The sequence below is a fragment of the Pristiophorus japonicus genome, chromosome 3, assembly GCF_044704955.1.
Source record: "Pristiophorus japonicus isolate sPriJap1 chromosome 3, sPriJap1.hap1, whole genome shotgun sequence".
NCBI lineage: Eukaryota > Metazoa > Chordata > Chondrichthyes > Pristiophoridae > Pristiophorus > Pristiophorus japonicus.
Window position 1 is genome coordinate 116697343 of NC_091979.1, and position 12635 is coordinate 116709977.

Consider the following 12635-nt stretch of genomic DNA (forward strand, 5'->3'; position numbering starts at 1 on the left):
CTGCACACGATGATTTCCACCAGTAGATCCTCCAACCTGTTCGCCCCTTTGCACACCGGGTGACCAAAGATAAAAGTGTGGGTGAAAAATGTAACCAGATGTTACCTCTCAGATGTTCATTTGCTAGATAATTTTAACGTTTGACTTGTGTTAAGGTTTTCTTCTGCAGAAAAATGCAGAATTCATATTGGGAATTCATAGCGTCAGGCCTAGTCAAAGAAGATTTTATTGTGAGTTCAGAACCACCGATGACTCAGTTTCGCCAAGAGGAGCTGAATGGAAGTGAACCCTTTAGAAAAAAGTGTTTTATTGCGCAGAACAGTACACAATTACTAAAACTTTTCTTATATTTTATTTCCCTAGTATGGCTTTCAGAAACAGGTATCCTCCAACATCTTGCGACACATTTGTGGCTTTACCTCCAGCAACAGTTGATAAGCAGATAATTTTTGGAAAGAACTCAGACAGGCCTTCTGATGAAGTCCAGGAAGTTGTATTCTTTCCTGCAGCAACCCATCAACCAGGAGATAAAGTGGAGGTGAGAGATTTCTACCTTCTTATGATCAGAAATTTACTATGAAGTCTTAAAAAAGTGTAGAAAGTAAAAAAAAAAATTACCGAACAAAGTGATGTTGCAAAATTGTAAATAGCATTTTCTTAATAATCTTTTAAAATCCATGTTATTTAACATATATATGTAGATTTATGACTTTAAAAGTTATGGAAGAATGTCACAGCATTCTGTTCTGAAGCATTTTGCCGCAACAGCGATTTTAGTTTTCCAACAATCAGCTGTTATTTATCAGGAGTATTCTTTCTGTTTAATACTACCCTAACAGAACCAAAACATTTATCATACATAGTTTTACATTGATATTTAGCTATATATTTTTAAATAGAGCCTAGGAGTGTACAGGACCAGAAAATACTATGCAGTCTATCTGTCTGGTTCCAAAAACTATTTCCTTTCAATTGCCTACTTCCTAAAATATCCGTCCCTTGCTCGATGATGCCGCAGTATTAAATACAAAGAAGTACACGTAAGTTATAGCATGAAACAGGTCATTCAGCCCAACCCGTTTCAGCGTTTAGTCCACACTAGTAGTGTTGCGCAAGACTATCTTCATCCGGGTTGCTGTCAGTATCTGCTTCATACTTGTCCCACACTAATTATCTGTTGGCCAGTTTTAGTAACTCAGGGGTTCCCTAAATCTGAGAGTTCTGCATTCCTTTGCTCAGTACCTCAGAAACTTCTTATTCTCTATCATGCTGTGGAGACTAATTTTCCAATATTTAGTGCAAATATGCTCCACACATCGCATTCCACACACATTACAAAGGTTCTCTGCACTGCCATCTTTTGTGTCTAAAATCTAGTTCGTGTTAGCCTGAACTCTCCCTAGTACAAAACTCTTACAAGAATTAAATACCTCTTACACAATTTACACAAGTAAAATACTAAAAAAGCCATCAGAATGAAAAATCATTTATCGGTAATCTGGTCTACACCATGTTGAGTAATGCTGTGAGTCATGTGATGAATTATTTACTTTATTTATTATTTAATTTGCAGTGCACATATATAAAGATTGATCAGGTTGGAAAGACACATGGTGTTGTTCTTAGCCGTCCAGCTTGGTTATGGGGGGCTGAAATGGGAGCTAATGAACATGGAGTATGTATCGGCAATGAAGCAGTCTGGGGCAAAGATGAGCCCAATGACCAAGAAGCACTTCTGGGCATGGATTTAGTAAGGTTTGACATTTTATTTTACTACAAGTTGACTGATTCTTTTGAAGAGAAGCTGGCAGTATATATACTTCCTGGAACACTTTCCTGTCGTCGCTGTCTGTTGTGCTTTTCTTTCATATTCCAGCAGATTTAAGTTATCCATTCTTCTTGCTTCCTCTGAGCTTTCCTAGGTTGGCCTCCCCGATGTGAAAGTGATGCTGTTGCTTACTGCAGACCTTACAGCTGTGTTTCCAAGATAGGTGGCATATTGGCACTGTTCTCCACAGCCTCCCTTCTCCCTCCTCCCTCTTCCTTCTTCATGATCCAGTGTAACCTCACCAACCTCCCAGAGTGGCAAAAGCCATGTACCCAACCTCTACATTCTTTTGAGGGTAGCTCAGGGTTTGCTTGTGGTGGGGGGAGGGACTAGTCACAGGGATGAGGAGAATTGTTCAGAGCAATGTGCCCTTAGGAAACCTTTAATAAAATAAAATCAAGTATTGATTAAGATGCAACTTCACTATCAAGGGCAGAATATAGATCATGATGTCGGGACCAAATACAATCGGGTCCATCTGTAATCCATGCAAAGTCATTGGTTTTATATTTTTATGTCAGAAACTTTTGTATGTTTTTAGGGATTTAGTCATGGTAACTTGTGAATATATGTCTACATAAGACAACATGGGTGTGCATGTGATGGATATCATTCTGGAAGATTCAGTTTTCCTGCTTCCCTCAATGATTGTACTCAAAGCAAAGAGATAGCTTTCATAAGTCATCTGAGTCTCCTATAAACTGAAACCTGTAACTTGTATGTGCCGTGAGTAGGATAGCATGCTGTGGAACTAATAATTACCTAAATTATAGTCTATTGCACCAGAGATGAGCATTTCATGTGACATGTTTTTCTGTCCTCTCTAAAAAGTAGCAAATACCATACTTTCAGATCATTATGCTTAGCTCGTTCTGACTATTAAAAACTAATTTTTTTGCAACTAAGATAATACATGGAATTAGTAAGTCACAGCAAGAAACTGGCAGTACAATTGAATTAGTTTATGGGTATTAAAATATCCTCTTTAGAATGTTTTCTTACATAGTCCAGTAATCTGTAAGACTTTGGATGGAACAATTTTTTGTGGTGCATTCAATGCTATTGTCTTTGATGCCCATCACAAACTCTCTTCTCTAGCCACTCACTCCATTGCTCTGCCCAGTATCGGAGACTGAACCAGACTGTTTGCAACCGTAGCATCCTATTTGACCCTGAGCTGAGCTTCCAATTCCATATCCTTTCCATCACCAAGACCACCTACTTCCACCTTTAACACCGTACGTCTCTGCTCCTGCCCCAGCTCATCTGCTATTAAAGCTTTCATCCATGCCTTTGTTACCTCGAGACTCAACAATTCTAATGCTCTTTTAGCCAGCCTCCCACCTTGCATTCTGTTGCCCGTATCCTAACTCCCACCAAGTCCCATTCACTCATCACCCTTGTGCACGCTGATCTACATCGGCTCCTGGTCCCGCAACACCTTGATTTTAAAATTCTCATCCTTGTCTTCAAATTCCTCCAGGGCATCACCCTTTCCTATCTCTAACCTCATCCAGCCCTACAACCCTCCAGGATCTCTGCTTCTCCAATTTTGGCCTATTGTGCATCCTGATTTTAATCGCTCCACTATTTGTGGCTGTACATTCAGATGCCTAGACCATAGACCTCTCTGCCTCTCTACCTCTTTCTCCTCTTAAGATGTTCCTTAAAATCTATCTCTTTAACCATGCTTTTGGTCAACTGTCCTAATATTTCCTTATGTGGCTCGGTGTCAGATTTTGTTTGATAACTCACCTTGGGATGCTTTACTACTTTAAAGACAGTATATAAATGCAAGTTGTTGTTGCATTATAATATGAGTGACACTATTCCTATGTCAACCTCAAGGAATTCAGCTTCAAAAGTGTACTAAAATGAACCAAAGATATTGAGAAAAGTTTCCAGCATATGTTCCAGACCCAAAGGCATCTGAATTTGAGCTGTTATTAATACATTTCAATGGCACGGAGGTAGGACATATTTGCATTCTCTGCTAATGAGAAACACTTTGTCCAGGCATAATTTGACAACATATAATTTGATTAGTACCTAGAAAAAGGTCTCTGGGGGAGAAATTCCCTACTTTAGCGGCACCCGTTAGTGTGGTGTATGCCAGCTGGTGGCGGGTCCCGTGGAATCCTCCATTTTCATCATCCGGGTAGCGCTGCTGGTAAATAGCATCGCCCTGAAAAGAAAAATGGGGCTGTGGTTACGGTGTCCAATGCCAACTTAACGTCACCAGAACGAACTTCGACTCTAGCGCCGAGTCCCCTAAGCACGCCAGGTAAAGCCAGCATGCAAGCAGCCTGACAGATGCTGTCAGCACCTTGGAACACACACATCTTTCAGATAAGTTTAAGCTTTTGGACAGGCTTTTTTGAATTTATTGAAGTAGTGGCATGCTGCAATACGTGTTAACAAGTTTTTTAAGTGTTTAGGGAGTGCTGGTGGATGCTTGAAAGGCCTCGGATGGTACTGGAAGGCCTCTGAGAAGACAGAAAATGCTGCAAGTACTCAGCAGATCAGGCAACATCCGTGGAGAGAGAAACAAGAGTTCACGTCTCAGATCGAGATGCTGCCTGACTTGCTGAGTATTTCTAACATTTTATGCTGTCATTACAGATTTACAGCATCTGCTCGCAGAGGGAAGAGAAGGAAGACGAAGGAGGGATGCAGACAGCCCCTTTCTGGCCAGGATATCCGGGATAGAAACATAGAAACATAGAAAATAGGTGCAGGAGCAGGCCATTCAGCCCTTCTAGCCTGCACCGCCATTCAATGAGTTCATGGCTGAACATGAAACTTCAGTACCCACTTCCTGCTTTCACGCCATACCCCTTGATCCCCCGAGTAGTAAGGACTTCATCTAACTCCCTTTTGAATATATTTAGTGAATTGGCCTCAACTACTTCCTGTGGTAGAGAATTCCACAGGTTCACCACTCTCTGGGTGAAGAAGTTTCTCCTTATCTCGGTCCTAAATGGCTTACCCCTTATCGTTAGACTGTGACCCCTGGTTCTGGACTTCCCCAACATTGGGAACATTCTTCCTGCATCCAACCTGTCCAAACCCGTCAGAATTTTAAACGTTTCTATGAGGTCCCCTCTCACTCTTCTGAACTCCAGTGAATACAAGCCCAGTTGATCCAGTCTTTCTTGATAGGTCAGTCCCACCATCCCGGGAATCAGTCTGGTGAATCTTGGCTGCACTCCCTCAATAGCAAGAATGTCCTTCCTCAAGTTAGGAGACCAAAACTGTACACAATACTCCAGGTGTGGCCTCACCAAGGCCCTGTAGAACTGTAGCAACACCTCCCTGCCCCTGTACTCAAATCCCCTTGCTATGAAGGCCAACATGCCATTTGCTTTCTTAACCGCCTGCTGTACCTGCATGCCAACCTTCAATGACTGATGTACCATGACACCCAGGTCTCGTTGCACCTTCCCTTTTCCTAATCTGTCACCATTCAGATAATAGTCTGTCTCTCTGTTTTTACCACCAAAGTGGATAACCTCACATTTATCCACATTATACTTCATCTGCCACGCATTTGCCCACTCACCTAACCTATCCAAGTCACTCTGTAGCCTCATAGCATCCTCCCCGCAGCTCACACTGCCACCCAACTTAGTGTCATCCGCAAATTTGGAGATACTACATTTAATCCCCTCGTCTAAATCATTAATGTACAATGTAAACAGCTGGGGCCCCAGCACAGAACCCTGCGGTACCCCACTAGTCACTGCCTGCCATTCCGAAAAGTACCCATTTACTCCTACTCTTTGCTTCCTGTCTGACAACCAGTTCTCAATCCACGTCAGCACACTACCCCCAATCCCATGTGCTTTAACTTTGCACATTAATCTCCTGTGTGGGACTTGTCGAAAGCCTTCTGAAAGTCCAAATATACCACATCAACTGGTACTCCTTTGTCCACTTTATTGGAAACATCCTCAAAAAATTCCAGAAGATTTGTCAAGCATGATCTCCCTTTCACAAATCCATGCTGACTTGGACCTATCATGTCACCATTTTCCAAATGCACTGCTATGACATCCTTAATAATTGATTCCATCATTTTACCCACCACTGAGGTCAGGCTGACCGGTCTATAATTCCCTGCTTTCTCTCTCCCTCCTTTTTTAAAAAGTGGGGTTACATTGGCTACCCTCCACTCGATAGGAACTGATCCAGAGTCAATGGAATGTTGGAAAATGACTGTCAATGCATCCGCTATTTCCAAGGCCACCTCCTTAAGTACTCTGGGATGCAGTCCATCAGGCCCTGGGGATTTATCGGCCTTCAATCCCATCAATTTCCCCAACACAATTTCCCGACTAATAAAGATTTCCCTCAGTTTCTCCTCCTTAATAGACTCTCTGACCACTTTTATATCCGGAAGGTTGTTTGTATCCTCCTTAGTGAATACCGAACCAAAGTACTTGTTCAATTGGTCTGCCATTTCTTTGTTCCCCGTTATAACTTCCCCTGATTCTGACTGCAGGGGACCTACGTTTGTCTTTACTAACCTTTTTCTCTTTACATACCTATAGAAACTTTTGCAATCCGCCTTAATGTTCCCTGCAAGCTTCTTCTCGTACTCCATTTTCCCTGCCCTAATCAAACCCTTTGTCCTCCTCTGCTGAGTTCTAAATTTCTCCCAGTCCCCAGGTTCGCTGCTATTTCTGGCCAATTTGTATGCCATTTCCTTGGCTTTAATACTATCCCTGATTTCCCTAGATAGCCACGGTTGAGCCACCTTCCCTTTTTTATTTTTACGCCAGACAGGAATGTACAATTGTTGTAATTCATCCATGCGGTCTCTAAATGTCTGCCATTGCCCATCCACAGTCAACCCCTTAAGTATCATTAGCCAATCTATCTTAGCCAATTCATGCCTCATACCTTCAAAGTTACCCTTCTTTAAGTTCTGGACCATGGTCTCTGAATTAACTGTTTCATTCTCCATCCTAATGCAGAATTCCACCATATTATGGTCACTCTTCCCCAAGGGGCCTCGCACAATGAGATTGCTAATTAATCCTCTCTCATTACACAACACCCAGTCTAAGATGGCCTCCCCCCTAGTTGGTTCCTCGACATATTGGTCTAGAAAACCATCCCTTATGCATTCCAGGAAATCCTCCTCCACCGTATTGCTTCCAGTTCCCAGTGACCACAACCCCAATTCCCCTTTCAACGTTAGCCCCACACCTTGCCTTCCCCTCTGTTACTGACCATCACAGCATCGTCTTGGCCACAATGCTGAAACAAAAGTCACCACCATGCAAACTTTCCAATCCAATTTTTCAATCCAATATGAAATCAACTCATCACCCTTATACATTCCCTTCGTTTAAAAAAAAAAATTGTTCCGAGATGTGGGCATCGCTGGCAAGGCCAGCATTTATTGCCTATCCCTAATTGCCCCTGAGAAGGTGGTGGTGAGTCACCTTGAACCGCTGCAGTTCTTGTGGTGAAGGTACTCCCACAGTGCTGTTAGGGAGGGAGTTCCAGGATTTTGACCCAGCGACGATAAAGAAACAACGATATATTTCCAATCAGGATGATGTGTAACTTGGAAGGGCATTTGCAGGTGATGGTACTCCCATGCGCCTGCTGCCCTTGTTCTTCTAGGTAGTAGTGGTCGTGAGTTTGGGAGGTGCTGCTGAAGAAGCCGTGGTGAGTTGCTGCTGTGCATCTTATAGATGGTACACACTGCAGCCACGGTGCGCCGGTGGTGGAGGGAGTGAATGTTGAAAGTGGTGGCTGCTTTGTACTGGATAGTGTCGAGCTTCTTGAGTGTTGTTGGAGCTGCACTCATCCAGGCAAGTGGAGTATATTCCATCACACTCCTGACTTGTGCATTGTAGGTGGTGGAAAGGCTTTGGGGAGTCAGGAGGTGAGACACTCGCTGCAGAATACCCAGCTTCTGACCTGCACTTGTTGCTACAGTATTTATGTGGCTAGTCCAGTTAAGTTTCTGGACAATGGTGACCCCCCCCAGGATGTTGATGGTGGGGGATTCGGTAATGGTAATGCCGTTGAATATCAAGAGGAGTTGGTTAGACTCTCGCTTGTTGGAAACAGTTATTGCCTGGCACTTATGTGGAGCGAATCAGTCCAAGTCTGAATGACGTCCAGGTCTTGCTGTATACGGGCATGGACTGCTTCATTTTCTGAGGAGTTGCAAATGGAATTGAACACTGCAATCATCAGGGAACATCTCCACTTCTGAACGTATGATGGAGGGAAGGTCATTGATGAAGCAGCTGAAGATGGTTAGGCCTAGGTCACTGCTCTGAGGAACTCCTGCAGCGATGTCTTAGGGCTGGGATGATTGACCTCCAACCACCACAACCATCTTCCTTTGTGCTAGGTATGACTCCAGCCAGTGGAGAGTTTTTCCCCTGATTCCCATTGACTTCAATTTTACTAGGGCTCCTTAATGCAACACTCGGTCAAATGCTGCTTTGATGTCAATGGCAGTCACTCTCATCTCACCTCTGAAATTCAGCTCTTTTGTCCATGTTTGGACCAAAGCTGTAATGATGTCTGGAGCCGAGTGATCCTGGCGGAACCCAAACTGGGCATTGGTGAGCAGGTTATTGGTGAGTATGTGCTGCTTGATGGCACTGTCAATGACACTTTCCATCACTTTGCTGATGATTGAGAGTAGACTGATGGGGCGGTAATTGGCTGGATTGGATTTGTCCTGCTTTTTGTGGACAGGACATACCTGGGCAGTTTTCCACATTGTCGGGTAGATGCCAGTGTTCTAGCTGTACTGGAACAGCTAAGCTAGAGGCACGGCTAGTTCTGGAGCACAAGTCTTCAGCACGACAGCTCGGAATTTGTCGGGGCCCATAGCCTTTGCTGTATCCAGTCACTCAGCCGCATCTTGATATCACGTGGAGTGAATTGAATTGGCTGAAGACTGGCTTCTGTGATGATGGGGACCTCAGGAGGAGGCCGATATGGATCATCCACTTGGCACTTCTGGCTGAAGATGGTTGCAAATGCTTCAGCCTTGTATTTTGCACTTGCGTGTTAAGCTCTGCCATCTTTGAGGATGGGGATATTCATAGAGCTTCCTCTTCCTGTTAGTTGTTAGTTGCTATTTAGCATGCATGAAGTCTTGTTTGACAGATTCCCCAGGTTGGTACCTCATTTTTAGGTATGCTTGGTGCTGCTCCTGGCATGCTCTTCTGCACTCCTCATTGAACCAGGGTTACGATCATACAAAAAATGATGGACGGGTAAAGACCATCTGGTGCATCAAGCCTGTCCCACACAATTGCGCTACCTTGTGTATCACAATATATACATTCCACCCCACCCAAAACCATATGATCTTCTGGGAGAGGCAAAAAAACAGATTTTAAAAATCCATGCCAATTTGGGATAAAAAACTCTGGGAAATTCATCTCTGACCCATCTAGGCGATCGAAACTAGTCCAGCAGATCACTCTGGCCATTATATTCCCTGCAGTACCAACCTTCTGTAAGAGTTAATCTCCGCCACAGCCAGAAACAAATCCAACTTTTGCTTGAAGGAATTCAGTGAGTCTGCATCCACCACATGAGAGGACAGCTTGTTCCTGAGGTCTACTATTCTCTGAAAAGAACCACCTCCTGACATCTAACCTAGATTTAGCCTTAAACAACTTAAATTTGTGCCCCTTGGTCCTGCCTAACCTATTTAATTAAAATAAACGGTCAGCTAGAACACTCTCTATTCCCTTCATTATCTTATAAACCTCAATCATATCCCCCCCTAAGTCTAGGCTGCTCTAAGGTAAAGAGTCCCAACTCTTTTAAACTAAGATGCTTTAGACTTGGAATTAGTCCAGTGGCCCTCTTCTGCACCCTTTCCAGAGCCTCAATATCACCCACCATGTGAGGAAACCAAAACTGGACACAGTATTCCAAGTTGGAGGGGGTACAGAGACGATTCACTAGGCTGATTCCGGAGATGAGGGGGTTACCTTATGATGATAGATTGAATAGACTGGGTCTTTACTCGTTGGAGTTTAGAAGGATGAGGGGTGATCTTATAGAAACATTTAAAATAATGAAAGGGATAGACAAGATAGAGGCAGAGAGGTTGTTTCCACTGGTCAGGGAGACTAGAACTAGGGGGCACAGCCTCAAAATACGGGGGAGCCAATTTAAAACCGAGTTGAGAAGGAATTTCTTCTCCCAGAGGATTGTGAATCTGTGGAATTCTCTGCCCAAGGAAGCAGTTGAGGCGAGCTCGTTGAATGTATTCAAATGACAGATAGATAGATTTTTAACCATTAAGGGTTACGGGGAGCGGGCGGGTAAGTGAAGCTGAGTCCACGGCCAGATCAGCCATGATCTTGTTGAATGGTGGAGCACTCTCGAGGGGCTAGATGGCCTACTCCTGTTCCTAATTCTTATGTTCTTATTAAAACAGTACCTCTTGTCTTATACTCAATTGTCCGATAGATACACCCCAACACCCTATTTGCTATTGCTGCACGGTATTGCTCATGTACCTTTAAGGATGTATGCATTGGAATGCCCAAATCTCTTTCTATCTCCACCATCTTTAATGCCTTTCCCTGGAGGGTGTATGAATGTTGAGCATTTGCCCTGCCCACATGCAGAACATTGCACTTACCTAAGTTATACGTCATTGTCCAGTCATGAGCCCAATCTCCTAACACATTAAGCAGATGAGCATCTTCTACAGTTCTAGCATTCGCACAGATCTTGGTATCATCTGCAAATTTGTAAATTGTGCCATCAACCCCTGAATCCAGATTACGAATAAAAATAGTAAAAAGCAGCGGTCCCAACACTGATCCCTGCAGGACGCCACTGATGACCGGTCTCAAAACAGATCCTAATCCATCTATAACTAATCTTTGCCTGCGTCCTGCTAGCCAGTTCTGTATCCAGCTCAATATATTTCCACTAATACCAGAGACTTCGATCTTATGGAGATGCCTCTTGTGAGGTACCTTTGACAAAGGCTTTTTGGAAATCTAAGTAGACAATGTCTATTGGGCTTTCCTCATCCATCAACTTTGTAACTTCTTTAAAAAGGTTGGTCCCCAGGCTTGATGGTAATGCTAGAGTGAGGGATATGCCAGGCCATGAGGTTACAGATTGTGGTGGAATACAATTCTGCTGCAGCTGATGGCCCATAGTGCCTCATGGATTCCCAGTTTTGAGCTGCTAGATCTGTTCTGAATCTATCCCATTTAGCACGGTGGTGCTGCCACACAACACGATGGAGGGTGTCTTCGGTGTAAAGATGGACTTTGTCGCCACATTGACTATGTGGTGATCACTGCCACCAATGCTGTGAAGGACAGATGCATCTGCGAGGACGAGGTCAAGTAGGTTTTTCCCTTGTGTTGGTTCTCTCACCACCTGCTGCAGGCCCAGTCTGGCAGCTGTGTCCTTCAGGTCTCGGTCAGTAGTGGTGGTATCGAGCCACTCTTGGTGATGGACATTGAAGTCCCCCACCCAGAGTATTATGTGCCCTTGCTACCCTCAGTGCTTCTTCCAAGTGATGTTCAACATGCAGGAGTGCTGACTCATCAGCTGAGAGAGGACGGTAGATGGTAATCTGCAGGCATTGCCCATGCTTGAAGCCATGAGACTTCATGGGGTCCAGAGTCAATGTTGAAGACTCCCAGGGCCACTCCCTCCCGACTCTATAGCCACCTCTGGTGGGTCAAGACATACCCAGGGTTGGTGATGGAGGAGTCTGGAACATTGGCGGAAAGGTATGATTCTATGAGTATGACTGTGTCAGGCTGTTGCTTGACTAGTCTGTGGGACAACTCTTCCAATTTTGCAGGGTCACCTGGGCTGCACGTGCTGTTGTCGTGTCCGAAGCTGGGTGGTTCATCCGGTTTTATTTTTATTATTTTTTGTAGTGTTGTATACAGCTGAGCGGCTTGCTAGGCCATTTCCAAGTGTAATTGAGCATCAACCATATTGCTGAGGGTCTGGAGTCACATATAGGCCAGACCAGGTAAGGACGGCAAATTTCCTTCTCTGAAGGACATTAGTGAACCAGATGGGCTTTTACGACTATCCAGTAGTTTCATGGTCACCATTACCGATACTAGCTTTTAATTCCAGATTTATTCAATTAACTGAATTTAAATTCCACAGCTGCCACGTTGGGATTTGAACTCGCGTCTACTGGATTATTAGTCCAGGCCTCTGGATTATTAGTCCCATAATTTAACCACTATGCTATCATGTCTTTGTGCCTTTACCTATCCTACTAATGTCACAAAGTGCTACCCCAATAGCATGGCTGGTGGAAGGCTGTTGACTTTCAGTGGGAGACGCTGCAAATGGCCTTGCTGGTCGAACTTGCGGAGCTTGTGGCTGGGAGTGTTAAATTGAGTGACGGTGTTTCTTCTTCACTCTCCTCCCTCTTGGCCAACCACTGGGTGGGCAGGCTGCATTTTATGGGAGTGTGAAATGAGGAAGGCACAACGGTGGAGTTGTGAGAGGAGGGCCGGAAAGCATGAGGTGCATGCGAGAAGGAGGATAACATATGAGGATGCCAGCATCTTGTATCCTTTCTGCCCCACCACTGGCCAAGGGCTCAGCCATGCCTCTGCCAAGAATGGCTTGCACTGTCTCCTCCAAGGAGGTGAGGTGAGGCTAGGAATGGATGATGTGCGTCGTTATTGGTACAGGTTGTTGGTAGGTGAGTGGTTGGCAGGGGGAGTCAGGCATTGAGAAGTGTGTGAGGCTAGTGATTCAGTTGATAGGAGACGGCTTTTGAAGATGCATTCACTAACCTTGG

At 44.3% G+C, this 12635-nt stretch overlaps 1 protein-coding gene across 2 annotated transcripts in view; it reads left to right on the top strand.

Moving 5' to 3' along the window:
• scrn3 (secernin 3) overlaps positions 1-12635 on the top strand; it is a 48278-nt gene that overhangs the window by 749 nt on the left and 34894 nt on the right. For both annotated transcript variants that reach the window (XM_070875742.1, XM_070875741.1), the window contains exons 2-3: positions 364-538; positions 1574-1755. In XM_070875742.1, coding sequence (XP_070731843.1) covers positions 365-538; positions 1574-1755 — 356 coding nt within the window. In that variant the 5' untranslated portion in view covers position 364. The remainder of the gene's footprint in view (positions 1-363; positions 539-1573; positions 1756-12635) is intronic.